We start from the raw sequence: 17,458 nt of genomic DNA on the forward strand, positions 1-17,458 counted from the left end.
TATTTTCCCATTAAAGTAACCTCATATGCATCAATGTAACCCCTCTTGCTTATTACCATGACCCTAATATTCAATTAATCATCTTATATAAGAATTTGTGAATATAATACGGAGTATTAATTTACGCTATTTAATTCACAGATCATTATATCCAAATTTTTTCGTGAAAGGAATGAATTAAAAGCATAGTATCACTATTAGGTAGATTAATCTTGATTTCTACTTTTGAAATATGAATGATAAATTTTTAACTAAATCGCTAATTATCAACAATAAAATTGATCAAAACGCCAACATATTGTGTGGAGAGACCTTTATACCCTTACTCAAGTAATCCGTAGTACTTATTTTATTTTATTTATTTATTTTTTAATTGCATCATCTTTATTTTTACACTATATTCACACCACCTCTTTTTACCATCTTTTGAGATTTATCTATAAGAGAAAATGTATTCATGTCAAATCTAGTTAGATACGTCTCAACATCACTTTTCAAATATTAAATATAGTTAAAGATATTGATGACCAAAGAATTGCATTGATTAGCGTAAAAGCCGTAAACTCGTAAAGTGACAAAATGGTGCTAAAAAAAATGTAATTCTTTACGTAAAATATTAAATGTCTTTCTTTATTTGGTACTCCGTATTAGTTTAAGAATGCATGACAACAATACGCTTAAATCAGTGTAAGTAATGTTTATATTTCATTAATACTCTCTTTTTTAAGCTTTTTAGAGCATCCACAATGGCTAGCTACATGTATATGTAGTTTTGGGATGCCACATCATTAATCCCCAAATTACATGATTTAAGCTACAACCTCTACAATGATAAGATACATCCTTTTATAATAAATAAACAATAAAAAAAAATAACAAACAAACATATAAATGCATAAAAAAATATTATACAAATCAATATATGTGTATTGGGTATTTGGGTGGACTGAAAACCTAGCTATATAAGGCCATGTTTGATTCACCTTAATTTTGCTGAACTGAAATTATTTTTACTGAACTGAACTTATTTTTACTGAACTGAACTTAATTTTACTGAACTGAAATTATTTTTACTGAACTTAAATTATTTTTACTGAATTGAAATTATTTTTACTGATTTTCTATTATAGTTCTTCTCTAAGAAAACTAAATTTTACTGAACTGAACTTATTTTTACTGAACTGAAATTAATTTTACTGAACTGAACTTATTTTTACTGAACTGAAATTATTTTTTCTTAATATTATTTTTTTAAGGTGAAGAGAACAGGGCCTAACTCCGCAATGGCTAGCATGTAACTCTACATTATTTAGAAATTGCAAGCAGATCCTTCTATACAACCATTGTGGATGCTCTTAAATGTTATACTTCGTATATACATAGCCCTTAGAGCTTTGTATGACATTTTCCTTACAAAATATGGAGAAAATATATTGTATCTCATACATCTTTATCTTTTCTTTAATGGGGTATCAAGGTTCTTCTTTAATCGATTCCCTATGAACAAATGGAGTATCAAAAGTTATGAAATAATTACAACATCTTTATTTCTTCTTTTTAAGCCAATAATTACCAAATTAATACTGTAACACCAGTCCTAATCACAGACATACATACACTTGCCTTTGTTTTTATTGTCAAGTAACAAAATTAATTTCTACCTAGTCGGGGTGTCTAGGGTTGCCCTCGAAACTCAAGGAATATGTTGGATTGAGCAAAGATTATTTTGTTTCCAATTTTTTTGGGATTTTATTTGCTTCTATTTTGAGAGTAATATATTATATATACATTCAATTCCATTAGTTTTAATAGCTAATTATTTTAACATAAGTTTGACGACATGACAACGTGTTAAATAACATCCACCATGCAATGCATGAGAAATTGGAAATTAATTATTATTAACTTTAAAAATGAAAAAACTAGCTTCATAATTCATAAAGATAAAGAAAACAAACAAACAAAAATTAAAACGTAATCTTGTCTAAAGTTTGTCTTAGATTTTCCACCATTTTAGAGAGGAAAAGGAGGGACCAACAACACAATATTGTATGCTCCACAATTAGCTTGCTTTTTTTTTTTTTTTTTTTTTTTTTTTTTTTATAAAGCTGTGTCCTAAGCCGTGTTGCCATTAGCATACCCCCCAAAAATGCTATTCTATGTAAATTTAACGTGGCGGAAGTAAGTTCCTCTTACAAATCCCCCCCCTAGACTTTTAAAAATTCTACTCCGTATAAATTTAAAAAATCATGACAAAAACAGACTAATTACACTGATCTACGCGTGTTTTTGTCATGAATTCTTATTTTATACAATTTTAAGAGTGTTTTTAATGCTTATACATAACCCTAATGACTATGTATAACCCTAATGACTATGTATTGCATTACCCTTTTAGACCTGTTGCTGTAGTAAAAATTAAAGAAGCATACTCAATGCGAGATCATTGGATCTCTCTATAAGAATCACTAGTAACAGAATAGATGCTTATATTGTGTTTATTAGATATGATAGTGATAAATTATATATATCTACTACTAGTATTATATTTTTTCTTTTTTCTTTTTTGACAAAGAGATCTATTAATTAAAAAAAAAATTACGAACAACACTAAGTAAAATACAACACATACACTAAACTCTAGCACATACAAATCGAACTGAAACAAAGCAATAATAACTAGTAAAATGTGGCTTTTGTTGTTGATGTACGTCTGATTGTTGGACGAAATCCACAAACAAACTATACTTGTGGTATGCATTGACATCTACTACTAGTATTAGGTTTAACAAAAAACTGTAGTTTGTATTTGTTAGTGTTTTTACTCGCTCATATAATCAAATCTTTTTTGTGTACCTTGTAAAATTTTTTTCCTTAACATCATTAATAATAAGTTAAAAGATGATTATACATGTTATTTTATTTCACAAAATGGGTTCTTATATGAGAAAGATTTATAATGACTCACAATATTTTTAGATGCAATACATCTTACTCATTTTTTTAGGCAGCAGTTACAACTAACATAGTAACATTACAATATATTGGTAAAAAGGTGCAATAAATTTCTCTACTTGAAGCAATGATTGAAATTTGCTTATCACTAAGGGCAGGGCAATGTACACGGTGATCGACTAGTTACTTTCAATAAAGGAAAAAAAGTTTCATGTTTAATGACCACCAATGGATGCAATGAGACAATTTTTGTTCATTTTACATATGTTTACTTTTAATTATTTTTTATCGGAAAAGAAACACTCCATACTTGATAAAGTATTGTATTATTCGATTCGTTGCTACTTAAAATTAGTTTGAGGTGGCCCATTCTTTTCTCTTATCTTTTTAGTTTAAACTGTGTTAAGTAGATAAGAGTAAAGAATAAGGGTGTTTTCTATTCATTCGACATATATTATATTTTTTGAATTTATTTGTGCTTATTAAAGCTTATTTTAGTTGAAATTGAATTTAAGTAGTCTTATTAAAAATTTATATAACCCACACTTATCTAAACTTATTTTTCTTGTTTGTAAGGTGAAAGATCCTATTGAACCAAACACATTTTACAAGTGAAGTCAGTTCAGCTACGCAGATCAACACTTGAGAGTAGAGAGAGGAAGATAAGGTAAGATAATCGATCTCCCTGCTCAAAAGAAAATGTAGTTAATCGGTGTATTATGTACTTCCTCTGTTTCTATTTAGTTAACGCGTTTGATTTAGACACATATATTAAGGAGAGGAGAGAGAGTGAAGCTAAGTGGGGTAGCTTGTAAATACAAGGTAAAAAAGTTACACCAAAAGGAAACATGTCAACTAAATAAAAACTTCCTAAAAAGAAATACGTGTCAACTAAAAAGAAACGGAGGTAGTATATGATCAAGATCACTAACTGAGAGCATGACTCATGAGTGCATGAATGATATGCATGTATACTTGACCATGACGTTGATGTGTACGTAGTATGCGTAATATTTGGCTGGTAAGTGGGCCGATGAATTTAACACTCTTCTGGACTGAAGCTGTTATGGACCGACCTTCTTTACCACTGATCATTTTTATTTATGTCCAATATCAAGTACTCAACCCGTACTAGTGTACAAATACAGTTGTTCTCTCTTTCCTTTACGTGTTTTTTGTAACAACAAAATACTTGCCAAGTTCTTACTATGAGTTTTCAAAAAAAAAAAGTTCTTACTATGATATTTGGTGAATCTTATCAAGTACTACATATTACTCGTGTCGCACGGGTTGTTTTTACTCCTTCTGTCTTGATTTAATCGATATCTATAGCTTGATTGTTATGTTTGCTAACGTGTTGTTTAGCTAGAGGTTGCTCGATAGAGAATATATATATATATATATATAATATTCTCATTTTTTGGTTAATTGGATGAAAAATCTAGAGCTTTGATCTCATATAATATTATAATAACTATTATCAATCTGCCTACTAATTTAATGACCCGCTATTGACCCAATTCAATTTGTTATTCGCCCATAATACAAGACAATCTTTTATCGATCAATTATTTTACATTTTTACCTTACTATATACGACTATTAAGCTATCCAGGCCACCCCAATCAATAATTAGGTCTAGTAACAAAAGTTAAAAAATAGGAAATTGCTAACTACGTTACTTCACTATAAATACTACGAGTATGATATAGCTAGCATTTAGATTTTGCTGTAATAAACTCTTTTTACAAGCATTGGAATTTCCATATATGTTTAATCTAAGTTAAAATACTGGCTAATGATGATGGTACAAATTTAAGATTTCAACACCTAAATTCCTTTTAAATGTGGTAGGACAAAATCTTAATTATATATGTTGCTTGTGATTTATCAAATGAGTACATTTGAAGCACATTTTTAGCCATTAGGATAACTCGAATAATTGAATTGTTTTGTTCCCAAAAACACCTTTGAAGTTTGGACACTCTATTTCCTAAAATGCGTTAACATGATTGGGTGATCATTACTTCAATGTTCTTCTTGATCAAGGTTGAAGAAATTAAAGTCACTAAAAAGGCTAAACTTGTTAGCTAGACTAATATTTGCGATTTTCTTTGTTTCTTTATGTTTTTTTTTTTCTATTTGAAATTTTAGGAAGAGATAAAAATTAGTAAGAGTTAGAAGAATTAAAAGAAATAGATCAAAGTATAGATTACATCGGGATCATATTGTTACTTGGCAACGGAAAGAATCACCTAATATACACTATGCAGAGTATGCACAAGCAAATAATGTACATGAAGAATATTATAAAAAAACACTCGTAAATTTTGTTAATACTACGTGTAATTTTAGGGGTAGATCTATGAGACATAGCAATGGTTCGAGACCTTACAAAATTACAAGAACATATCCGTACATAATGGAAGATTTAAATCGACTACTTGAAGTTTTTCTCCTTTAGATAGATTAATAATAAAAACTCTCTTTATTGAAAGTGGTAGGCAATTAAAAGTTAATACTACATACGAGTAGTAGCAATCGAGACTTTGATGACATGAAAGAAAAATAAAATCTTAAGTACGAAAGTGAAATGTGGTTAGTTATCAATCAAACTTAATCACTAAAAAACAATACAGTTTAAGTTTACAAAATTTATTGCGATATTACGAAAGAATTGAAGATGATTGACCGAGGGAGTAGCTAACAAGAAACGTGGTACGTAAATAAACCAAACAAGTACTATTCATTGTGTTTAAAATTGATGGAAGTTATTATTATTATTATTAATATTATTATGTCTCATTAACAAATGGATTAGACACTTTGGGAGTGACGGGCAAGGTAAGGGACCGAACTTAAAGAATACTTTGTAAGTTTTAGTAAAAAGAAATAATACGGAGTGAGTGAATATTGTTAATTTGATGAAATCTAGACTACTTATTTGGTATATACGTAGTGTAAATAAATTTAAGACTTCATGCAATGGCATCATATATGCGAGTAAATATTGCTTAGAGATGTGAATCTCGTCTTAGTTTCCACCATGTTAATTCTACATCAAGCAAATCAATTACTAGGTAATATTAATATAGTGTCCAGCCCAACGACCAATCAGATGTATTAATGTATTATTGATAATTTGATGGTAACGCGTTATTAATGTAGTTAACAGTTTGCAAACTGTGACAAAACACATATTACAAATATCTCTTTACAGGCTTAAGATACAAACTATTATTTAGTTCAACACCAACGTACTAAACATGTAGTTGTACATTTTGTGATTAAAGCAAAAGAAAGTCATAGTTTCATCCTTTTTTATTTTATTTTATTTTATTTATTTATTTTATTTTATTTTATTTTATTTTATTTTTATTTTTATTTTTTTTACAAATTAAATTTTCAATTCTTAAACTCAATGCAAATATGTGAGCACATTATTCTTTAACTCCACCGTTTGTTTAAATGCAAAATTTGTTCATTTAAGCTATATTATCGATCCAATGTATATATACTTTTTTTTTTTTTTTTTTTGAAAAAAATGTATATATACTTTTAATTATTCATACACTCCGTAATTTCGTATACTTGTATTATTATTTGTCGCATTAGCCAGCCTTGAAAATCAAATTACTTGTGATAAAGATTGTGGTGCATCATTATTGATATTTTAAAGTCAACCATTATTAAATTAGAGTCCGTATAATCAACAATTCTAGTAATTGACACTATTTTTAATTTAATTTAATTTTTTTTTTTTAATTTTTTTTTTTTTTTTTTTGGGAAAGAAATAATAGTAGCTGTATCATTAGTCAATTAAAGAGAATCCATGTTCGCCAAATCTGCTTTGGGGAAAAGGACATTACAAGATATACACATATGAGCAAATGTACATGAATCAAAAAGCAGACTATCATTTCTAATATCATTGTAGACAAGGTGTTTAGGATTCAAACCACTATTTTTCGAAAATAAATAAATAACACGCGGGGTACATTTTATGTTGGATATACTTTGTATGTTATATAGAGTAATTTAATAGAGTAGGTTTTAATGCGTTTAATTTAATACGAATTCTTTTATTCATGAAATTTATAATAGAAAATTACGGAATCAATTAATTAGTACAAGCATTCATAATCCTGACACATCCTTTAATCAAGAAACCAAATCCCTTCTTAACCATGCAATGCAAACCACATACTAGTTGATACTTGTAAACCTCTAATTAAATAATTATAATTAATTAATTAATTAACTAAAACTCGATTGAGCTTGATCATGATGAAGAAGAACCATCGGTATAAAATTCTTGACGATGAAAGCTCCGGTTGCAGCCACAAACCGAGCAAACGAGTGCACCATCCGTGCCCTCGGCGCCACTAGCCATAAACTCTTGACATCCATCTAACACAAACCCTCCATTCTTAGCCGGATGATTCTTCTGGCACTCTAAATACCTTAAAGTCCTTAATCTATATGGAACTGTGTTAGTCTTTAGGACTACTTTCTTAATAGGCTTCATTCTCAATCTAAACTCTAAAGCAACAAAATTAATACCCTCAAAATTATTACAAGAGATAGTAGATGTAATATACTTTAACCTTAACTTGCTTTATATATATATTAGCCAAATTTTGCATCTTATTACTTATCTATTACTCCATATGAAATTAAAGGATAACTTGTAAATTAATTAAGGAAATAAGATTATTAGAGTTATGGCAAATATATGTTTCCTAAGTTAACGTGTATGCTATACACACATTAGGAAAAAATAAATATCATATCATATTGCAAATTAATTAGGAGAATCAAAATAATCTTCTAAATATGTTAGCAATCACAAACTTCCAAATTAATAATATTGTTTTTTTTGGGGAATTATTCGTATTCCTAATCTGCCACATCATCATCCTTACTTACATAGCTTAGACTTTTGTATTTTGTTTTCTTTTTTACTCATTTGCTCTTTATTTTAATACATGGTGTGTAGACTATGTACGCATTGAATATTGAGTATAGGTTTTTCCGTCCAAAATTACTATAGGTTACTATATAATTAGCTAGGTTTAGTAAAAAGATAAATTGTACTCCGTATGATATATGTAGATAATATGAGATGACGTATAAGGAAATGGAAATATCGAATATTGAATTCTAGACAACCTATTGATATATTTTCATAATTTTATGTCGTCCTTACTATTGAGCACAACTTGCTTGAACCTTTAATCCAACATTCTATACATATATACTCCGATCCGTATAAAATAAAGTCCCATTAGATCCCTTCATAAAATAAACAATAGATCAACACTATTTTTCGAAAATGAAGTAAATTGATCAAGCCTCGTAGATCAAACTACACTAGTGCAATTTATGTTGAACACTTGAACATACTTGCATATGTTAAAATATTGCACCAAAAAGTTTCATAGGAATTCTTTAATTACTGAAATTTATAATAGAAAATTACGGAATCAAGTATTTACCACAAGCATTGATAATCCTAACACAGCCTTTAATCAAGAAACCAATTCCTTTCTTAGCCATGCAAAAAATATACTAATTAATACTTTACTTACACCTCTAATTATATTTTTTTTGACGCAATAATTAAAATAAATTAAAGGAACTCTTTTTTTCATATTGAAATTTATAATACAAAATTATGGAATCATTTATTCAGTACAAGCATTCATAATAATCCCAAGTCCTAACACAACCTTTATTCAATAAACCAAATCCCTTCTAAGCCATGCAAACAATAACATACTAATTAATAGTCGTACTTTTCTAATTAATTAATTAATTAATTAATTTAAACTCGATTGAGCTTGATTATGATCACTAAGAACCATCGGTATAATATTCTTGACGATGAAATCTCTGGTCGCAGCCACAAGCGGAGCAAGTGGTGCACCCGGCGCCACTCGACATAAACTCTTGACATCCATCTAACACAAGCCCTCCATTGTTAGCTGGATGATACTTCATACACTCTGCATATCTTACTCTATATGCAACAGGCTTCACTACTTTCTTATCAGAATCCATCCTCAATCTTATAATTAAAGCACTAAAATATATAACTACTCTCAATAAATTTATTACAAAAAAATAGTAGATGTGTTAAAACTTAATAGACTTTAACCTTAACTTGCATGTATATATATAGAGTAGCAAAATTTTGCACCTTTAACCCTAATCTTATTACTTACCTATTACAATAATCATATATTCATATGATTATTAATTTATTAGAGTTATGGCAAATATATGTTCCTGATGTTAACGTACGTGCATGCTATACACACATTAGGAAAAAATGAATATCATACCAAGGGGCAGAGCCAAGGGGGGGTGCTGGCGGGGGCCTTGGCCTCCCCCTGGCTCAAAATATTAATTAAATTTGCTCTTCATTGTCATTAATTTAAGTGTAGAGGAGTTGGTTTTTTCCATGTGATAGTATGCAAGTTGACAAATGATCAAATCTTGTAGCTAACAAAATTTGTGTGTTTTTTATTTATTTTATTTTTTTTATTTTTATTTTAAGTAAATGTAATACGTATAATCTTGGCCCCCCTCACTTAGAAATTCTGACTTCGCCACTGATCGTACCATGCATGTTGCAAATTTGGAGAATCAATTTTTGCCCTTTTTTATTTTAACATAATCTTCTAAATATGTTAGCAATTACAAATTTGCAAATTAATATAGACTATGTTTTATTTTTGGGTATTATTTACATTCTTTACCTGCCACATCACCGTCCTTACTTACCAATTCATCATACTTACTTTGTATTATTTACCAGCATGCAATTTACCAAATTTTATATGTGAAATCCTGTGGCCTAATATTTTTGGGTATTATTTGTATTCTTTACCCGCTACATCATCATCCTTACCAATTCATCATACTGACTTACCAATTTACCATATACTAGGTTAGGTCCCGTGCCATGCACGGTAATTTCTATTATTCAAATTACACTAAGAATAATCAACATGTGTCGAACTAGGCAGTATTATTGAAATGTCCATAGGTAATTATAGATTATAAATTGATTAAAATTTAGATCATAAATTATCCAAGGAAATAACAAAAATATCATTTGTTGATTTTATATTTGCATTTCATTGTAAAAATTTGTAGCTTCTATTACATAATTTTTAAAATAAATAAATTCAAGAAAAAAAATATGATTTTTTTAAGGGGAAAAAAAATATATGATCTTGTTGTTTCCTCAAACAAAAAAAATGATCTTCTAATAAACGTAGTACATAATTAATATATACCTTCCCAAAATACAAAAAGCTTTATATTTCACAAATTATGTTAATATTATATATTTTCCCAAAAAAGAACCTTCATATTTCACAAATTATGTTAAGTTTTTATTTTTTTTATTTTTTTATTTATTTTTTTGCTTAAGTTATAACTGTTAGTACTTTTTTTTGGAAGGATACATCATACATCAAATCTTCTATTATACTCTATAAGTAATTATTATTATAATATATATGTAAAGATTTGTTACTTAAATATAATTTATTTTTTTTTAAAAAAAAAAAAAACTAAGGAAACACCAAGAGATGACACGTGTCATTGCTGGTGTGTCTTTTAGTATATAGTTATTGATGATTATATGTGAAATCTTGAGGCCTAATATTTTTGTGTATTATTTGTAGTGTTATTTGTATTCTTTACCTGCCCCATCATCATCATCATTTCTTACCAATTCATTGTACATTCATACTTACCAATTTACCATATATTACATGTGAAATCTTCAAATCTTGAGGCCTAAGAAATATACATAAAGAAACCACCATATATTATACACAATAAACTAATAAAAATTGTTGTTTTCTTTTGTTCAGGTTTTTCCCTCTTATGCAAAAAAAAAAAAAAAAAAAAAAAAAAAAAAAAAAAAAAAAAAACTAATAAAAATTTTATACGAGTGGGTCAAGCAATAATTTAGGAGAGAGTGAGGGATAGCTCAAGTGGTTATTAGAGCTTCCCTCCCGATTTTAGGAGATCCTGGGATCGATTCTCACCCCGCCCTTGGGGCTCTCTAACACCAAAAAAAAAAGTTTAGGACCACGCAATAGCCTTGTTAAAAACTTAAAATGCAATAGCCTTTTTATTTCTTTTATGAACAAACGTTATAAAGTTCTAGATTTTTCAACTTTATGTAGCTAGAATCGCAATATTACTTTTGAATGTTGTTTATGGAAGCCGATGATAGATTTACAAATACTCGGATTTGTAGCCATTCTAAACCATCCATATAAAATAACATCATAACATGTCTTCATATTCCATCATCTTATAACTTGAGGAAATGTTAGTTAGACATTATTATAAATCAGAATCCGCTAAAATTACAAGACTTTGCGAAAACGGACCTATATATAAACAAACTCTGAACAACTACAATATCCCATCTTATCAAAATTAAATTCTTTTAGGCCGAATATATAGGATATAGAAGTGAATCAAAAAATGAACTCCTTTTCCCTCAAATCCCTCAGGTAAAAAACTCATAGCAAGAAGATTTTCCAAGACATGATGAGCCACTCAAATCTCCTAGAACCTTAAACATGATTTGCAAAATGAAATGAACCTAACCTCCTTAAAACAAATACTAGTAGTAAATAACATACTATATAGAAACACAATTCAGTAATTTTTGTTCAATTCTTGTTCTAATATAGTGTTTCAAGGTGTAATGATCCAAGAGTTTCGAGCTATAATCCATACAAAACAACAAATCAAAGAGGTGAACACTAAAACAAATGAAAGTAATTAACAAACACCCTTTTTTTTTGGGTACTTTTCATTCATTCATTCTATTAGGCTATACGAGCATTGTTAGCAACATATAAGAGAAATCAAACTGATCTATACTCGTGTACTCGTATAGTCATATGAGTTTCCGTTTACATTAATCAACTTTCTTGTCTGCCTTTTTCTGCTCACCAAGTTCTACAAGCAAGGTCAAGATAGCTTCACACATTTCACAGCAATCAGGCTCACTAGGATTCTTTTTCCATGAAGAGTAAACAATCCAAGCATGATCAAGCTTCTTATCGGGCCTAATCACAACAGAGCCGGGGACTTCTGCATCACGGCATGTAACAAGTCCATCACTCTTTTCCCCATACCTTAGTTTAAGGTGGAGAGCAGTCACGGCCATGGTTGCTGATACGGGAATCATTACAGGTACTTTCCGTGATGGTTGGACATAGTCATCAGATGGCACACCACAGAATGTTGGGAGAGGAAACCATGGGAGCTCGGCGTGGGCTATTTGAGTCAATGTGGCAAGAACACTTGGGGCAATACTTGCTTCGGAATGGAAGGAAATGAGTGGGATTTCTTCAGGAAGTTTGTGGCTTAGGATGAACTCCTTCCTTTTCTCATACGTGAGGTCTTCCAGAGCCTGAAAGTCGCCCTAGAAACAGAAAAACAGGTTGCAGTAGAATTATTTTCAAGATATCATAAGCGATGGATTCAAACACGAAACAATGAGCATGTAGTAAATATTTGCAAATAGCCTAAACAGAGAAAATCTTTTCTGACAATCATGTTTATTATGTTGAATCTTTACATGAATTTCTAGGATTTTATCATCTAAGATTTCATCATTTGTAGCGAGCTTTGAGCTAGTTAACCTCGAGTTGTTGCAGTATTTTAAGGTCAGCTGACATTGAAAGGTAATAATATGTAATTCTGTATAGTTTGGAAAGCAGATCATTCACAGCAAGGTTTGTTCAGCTGGGAAAAATTCTGGAAAAGGAAACAGAATAACAGCAGAACCCAGTTCCAGATTTCTCGTACAAAGAAGCTGTTGCGTATTGGACACATAATATTACAGGATGTCTGGAAGAAGTTACCACCTTCCTACGTTAGTAATGGTTTATGATAAGATACCTTATAAGCCTGACTTACATTAAGTGATGGGAAGATGACATAAATAACACGACAAAAGATATATATGTCTAATTTTGTCAATCTCTCTGACAATGACAGGATTGAAACAATGTGACAACTGATTCTAGACGAAAAGAATTTATCTTTTAGCACAGCTATTAGAGCATTAACATGAAACAGATTAACACACTACAATCACAGACAATCAAAACAGGGGAAAATAAACAGGTCTATTAATACCAATATCAGTTATGTACGTCAGAAAGTTAATACAACCTTCTGAAATAGCTTTTTTGATGAGCTCAACCAATGTGAAGAATTTGGGCTATCGTACATGTTTAATATTAAAAAGAAGATATCTTAAAAGTAAACTATACCTTAATCAATCTGCTAATGAGAAGCTCTATAACTCTCCTAGCTTTCTTGTCAGCAACCTGGCCTTCACGAAGAGCATCAGATGCAATGGGAGTCCCACCATATGGACTCTGCACAAGGGCCAACCCTGCAACCTTGCCTCGCAAATCCTTCCAATATTTTGACAAGGCAGCTGCTGCATCAACTCCGCCTTTGCTGTGACCAAGAAGCATCACACGCTTTCCTGATCCCCAGTAAAGCTCCTCGATATAGTGTTTCAATACCAATGCATTGTGCTCCACTGAGGCCTTCACTTAGGAAGCAACAAACATGTCAGGAGCCAAATACAAATGAGGAGTGAAAAGAAAAGGCAAAGACATACGAACAAAGGTAACATAAAAAGATGTTGAAATTTTGGAGATGAAATTATTGTTGAAGACTTCTTATTTGTACAAAAAAAATCAATTTTTGACAGGAATTAAAGATAAGATAATTCTCTTCACCTCGCTATGAATCTTGGCAATGTGGCAAGCGAGGCCCATCTTAGAAAAGAATCTCTTGGTGGCAACAAAGTACAAGGGGCCATGATTACTAAAGAGGCCTAATAAATTAACACGAGAAATAATAGAATATAAGGAATCATGCTGAATGTGTTAATGTCAGTCTTTTAATAAACACAACTAAGAAAATCATCCTAGGAATTTACCAGGTATAAGAAGGTATATAAATGAATCAGGCAGCATATGATTCCCGTTCCTGAGAAAACATAAGTTGAATGAAATAATGAAATGATCTCCTATTAGAGCTTGAAAAAAAAACAGAAACAAACAAGAAACCTGGTTTTTGCAACTTAACTGCAGGGGAATCCAATAGGCAAAAGTGAAAAGTGAACCAAATTGTTCTGTAGCTTGTCTAACATCACCACATTTAATATAGCCATGATTTAATTTAATTCATTCACGATGGAGCATGCTTCTTAGCACTTATCATTATTTCACAGGAAACAAGAATCTGATGCAGCTGTTATTCGTATTACAGATTACACTGATACAATCTAACTACATGATATTCACGATGAAGTTTGAATTTAATCTGTTAATATGTATGAGCAAGATGTTAGCACATCAGGAGAACACATCCAATATACTCTAAAAAGATTGTAAACCATGCTAAGTAATGAACATCATAATACTGCAAAAATAAAAATTATGAGTTACAATGGTAACTCAGAAAATCAAACAATAAACAATTTGATCATATACGCATCAGTATGTACCTGACATCCTGAAGCACTTCCAAGAATCTAGAAGTTCCATCTGTAACGGGAGGCATCCCAGGAGTGCGCTGCAACCAACCTATATCATCAGCTGATCCACGCACACCCTTATGCACTCGGGATATGGTGCTGCAATAATAACAAGGCAAAGAAAAAAAGATTAGATAGAAATCCAAAAGAACGCCATTTTGGTGCTACTACATCTAGAACTAAAAGGCAATGATATCAGAGGCTTCATTAATTATGCTTACCGTTTAACATGATCTATCGTAAATCTGCAATACCCTAGAAAATATCTCAAAGAAGCCAATGCTAATCTCTGAAAAACCCTCAAACCATATAATGGGAGAGTCAACCTACAGTTATGAAAAAACTTCAGGTAAGAATACATGTAATATAGCAGTAATGATTTTTTTTTTTAATCAAAATTGTAATTTAAGTGAATAAGAATAAGAAAATAGGAACTGGAGAAAAAGTAACATCACCCTCCAAAAATAAGGGGCACTCCTCCATGAGTCTGTCCTGTTTCCGTTTCTGTACTTGTATTTACACACAAAGACTCTTTGACATTTAGAGCTCTTCTCTGAATTCCTCTAGATGTGGCAACATTACGTTTGGAGGATGATGAGCATTCTCCAAAAGCAGATCTTCGCTCATGATGAAAACTTGCAGAGCTTGAATACTCTACTGAGCAAAGAGCCACAAGGCTTTCCAAATGTCCATTAAAGATTCCGGAGTACAAATCCTCTAATGAAAAATAAAGACATGTAATTAGAAAAACACACAAATGATGACTTACAAACATTTTAATTTCATGAATCTAAGGCTCAGAGGAGAAAGTAATCTGGAATCCTTACTAAGATTGCAACACCATATAATTAGCATCAAATTATTCACACATATATACGAAAGTACGAAGTAACAAAGAACTTACCAAGTAAATGAAGAAGTGGAGTGCTTAGGTAAGATGTCAAATCCAAGATCCTGGTAAATATGTCATCCATTGATCTCCTGCAAACAGGCTGTTACAAAAGATTGCTCAAGTTACTCGGGGAAAGAGATAGTTATGTAATTTTCGAGATTGATTCAAAAATTGCCCCCCCCCCCCCCTCTCCTCCACACGCGTTCACACACACATGACACATACTTTAAGTTTTCACCAAACTTCTCCATTAAGTCATGGAGATAACAAGTAATCCCACTAAGATTGTCACTAACTACCAATCCTCACATCTTCTTCGAAGATGGCAATAGGCCAAGCAGAGCTAGCTAGAATGGTATAATCAAGCTTCTCATAAAAGTAAAGGCATAGACATATACAAATAACCTCAACAAACAGATCTCAAAGTTATAGACATTATAGCAATTTCTTAGATTATTAAGCAAATAGCCGAGTTCTTAAAACCAAGATATACATCCAATCCAATCCAATCCAATCAAACAACCCATCCCATATTATCTTTGCATATATAAGTTCACTAACCATTAGATTAACAAAATTCAATCTTTCCACACATTTAACAAGTTTGATCTATTTGATCTCTCACAAAGAAGACAAACACATCAAAATACCATTATAATGCTAAAATACCAATTCTAACTCCAAGATCAAGCATGTATTTCTAGTAAGGAAAAAAAAAAAAAAGTTCCCATATAAGGAGTGGACAAATCCACATGAAAAAAAAACTTCACCTCATTCACTTCACCAAAACATACACTAATATTAGGAAGTTAAAATCTATGTTTATATCCGAAATTGATCAATCTCACGCGCATGAACAATAAAGCGAACACTACTATAAACTTCCTCCCATAATATTAGGAAGCTTGCAACATTGAAGCACTAAAAATAATTCTTAACCCAATAACAAAAAAGGCAAAGAAAATACATACCTGCAAAACCCATAAGCAAATTGGCCACCACTAATCAAATTAAATCCCAGAATTTATCAGAGGATTTACATCTACCACAATCCATGTCCACTGTACTGAGTAAATACAACTTGTATATATATTTATATAAATCAAATTTCTTAAATAATTATATAAAAAAAGTATTATTTTTTAAAATAATAATTAATAATTTCTAACAGAAAGTAGAAAAAGATAGAGTAGCCATGAAATGGGAATGGCGGTAAGAGCTGACCAAATAATGGTTATCTGTTACAGAATCATCCAACTCTGACCAAAATGACCTCATAAAAAAAACCCACAATTATTATTAAATAAATTTAAATATTTTATAAATTATCAATTGGGTAATAAATTAATATTGTTTTCTAAATCGATTAAAATATTGAAAAAGAAAGATACAAACTTTAAATTTAATTTCCACTTCCAATCTCGAACTGGGGAGCAAAATCTGATTCTATAGTTACAGTCAGACTGTAAAAAGAACAAATAAAGAAGAAACAAAAATTCAACTTTCAAGGAAATATATAAATTGGGTAATTTCTATGAATCAATTTTAAAATCAAACCGCCATTTTTGGAAGTAATTTGATTCTCACGCTTTAACTGTGATGTCTGCAAAATCTTGGACCAAAATTTAAGTTTAGAATTTCTGATCCAAATCACCTTCACTTTTTCCTCCCTTTGTGCTTTCTCACCCAATTGAAACTCAAGACATAAGGAAAGGCAAAGTTTATAATTTACCTGAACTTATTTAAACTTATATTCTACCTGTGTAAAATTTTGGGTCGAAGTCTGTAGAGAAAAATGTTGTGGGTTGAACTAGGTTAATTGGTTTAAGATTTAAAAGTGACACCAATCTGAGATCGAATCCCGTCTATATCATTGTCTTTACAATTCTTTTTACGTTAAAAGAACCTAGTATATATGGGGTATTGTACACAAAGACGTGTTCACGATCTAATTAAATTTAATTCATCGAAAATAAGGTAAGATATTAGATAAATTTAATATG

General features: G+C 30.5%; 1 protein-coding gene across 1 annotated transcript; it reads right to left on the minus strand.

The window, feature by feature from the left end:
* Nucleotides 1-11,648: 11,648 nt before the first annotated feature.
* LOC110690966 lies at nucleotides 11,649-17,283 on the minus strand. The gene is made up of 9 exons (XM_021867889.1): nucleotides 16,427-17,283; nucleotides 15,468-15,555; nucleotides 15,019-15,280; nucleotides 14,785-14,889; nucleotides 14,534-14,662; nucleotides 13,964-14,013; nucleotides 13,761-13,858; nucleotides 13,281-13,565; nucleotides 11,649-12,424 (listed from the first exon to the last, which is right to left on the minus strand). Exons 2-9 carry the CDS (start codon nucleotides 15,535-15,537, stop codon nucleotides 11,915-11,917), a joined length of 1,509 nt encoding a protein of 502 aa, XP_021723581.1. The 5' UTR covers nucleotides 15,538-15,555; nucleotides 16,427-17,283; the 3' UTR covers nucleotides 11,649-11,914.
* Between the last annotated feature and the right edge of the window lie 175 nt (nucleotides 17,284-17,458).

This window comes from Chenopodium quinoa, unplaced genomic scaffold (assembly GCF_001683475.1).
Source record: "Chenopodium quinoa cultivar QQ74 unplaced genomic scaffold, ASM168347v1, whole genome shotgun sequence".
Taxonomy (NCBI): Eukaryota; Viridiplantae; Streptophyta; class Magnoliopsida; order Caryophyllales; family Amaranthaceae; genus Chenopodium; species Chenopodium quinoa.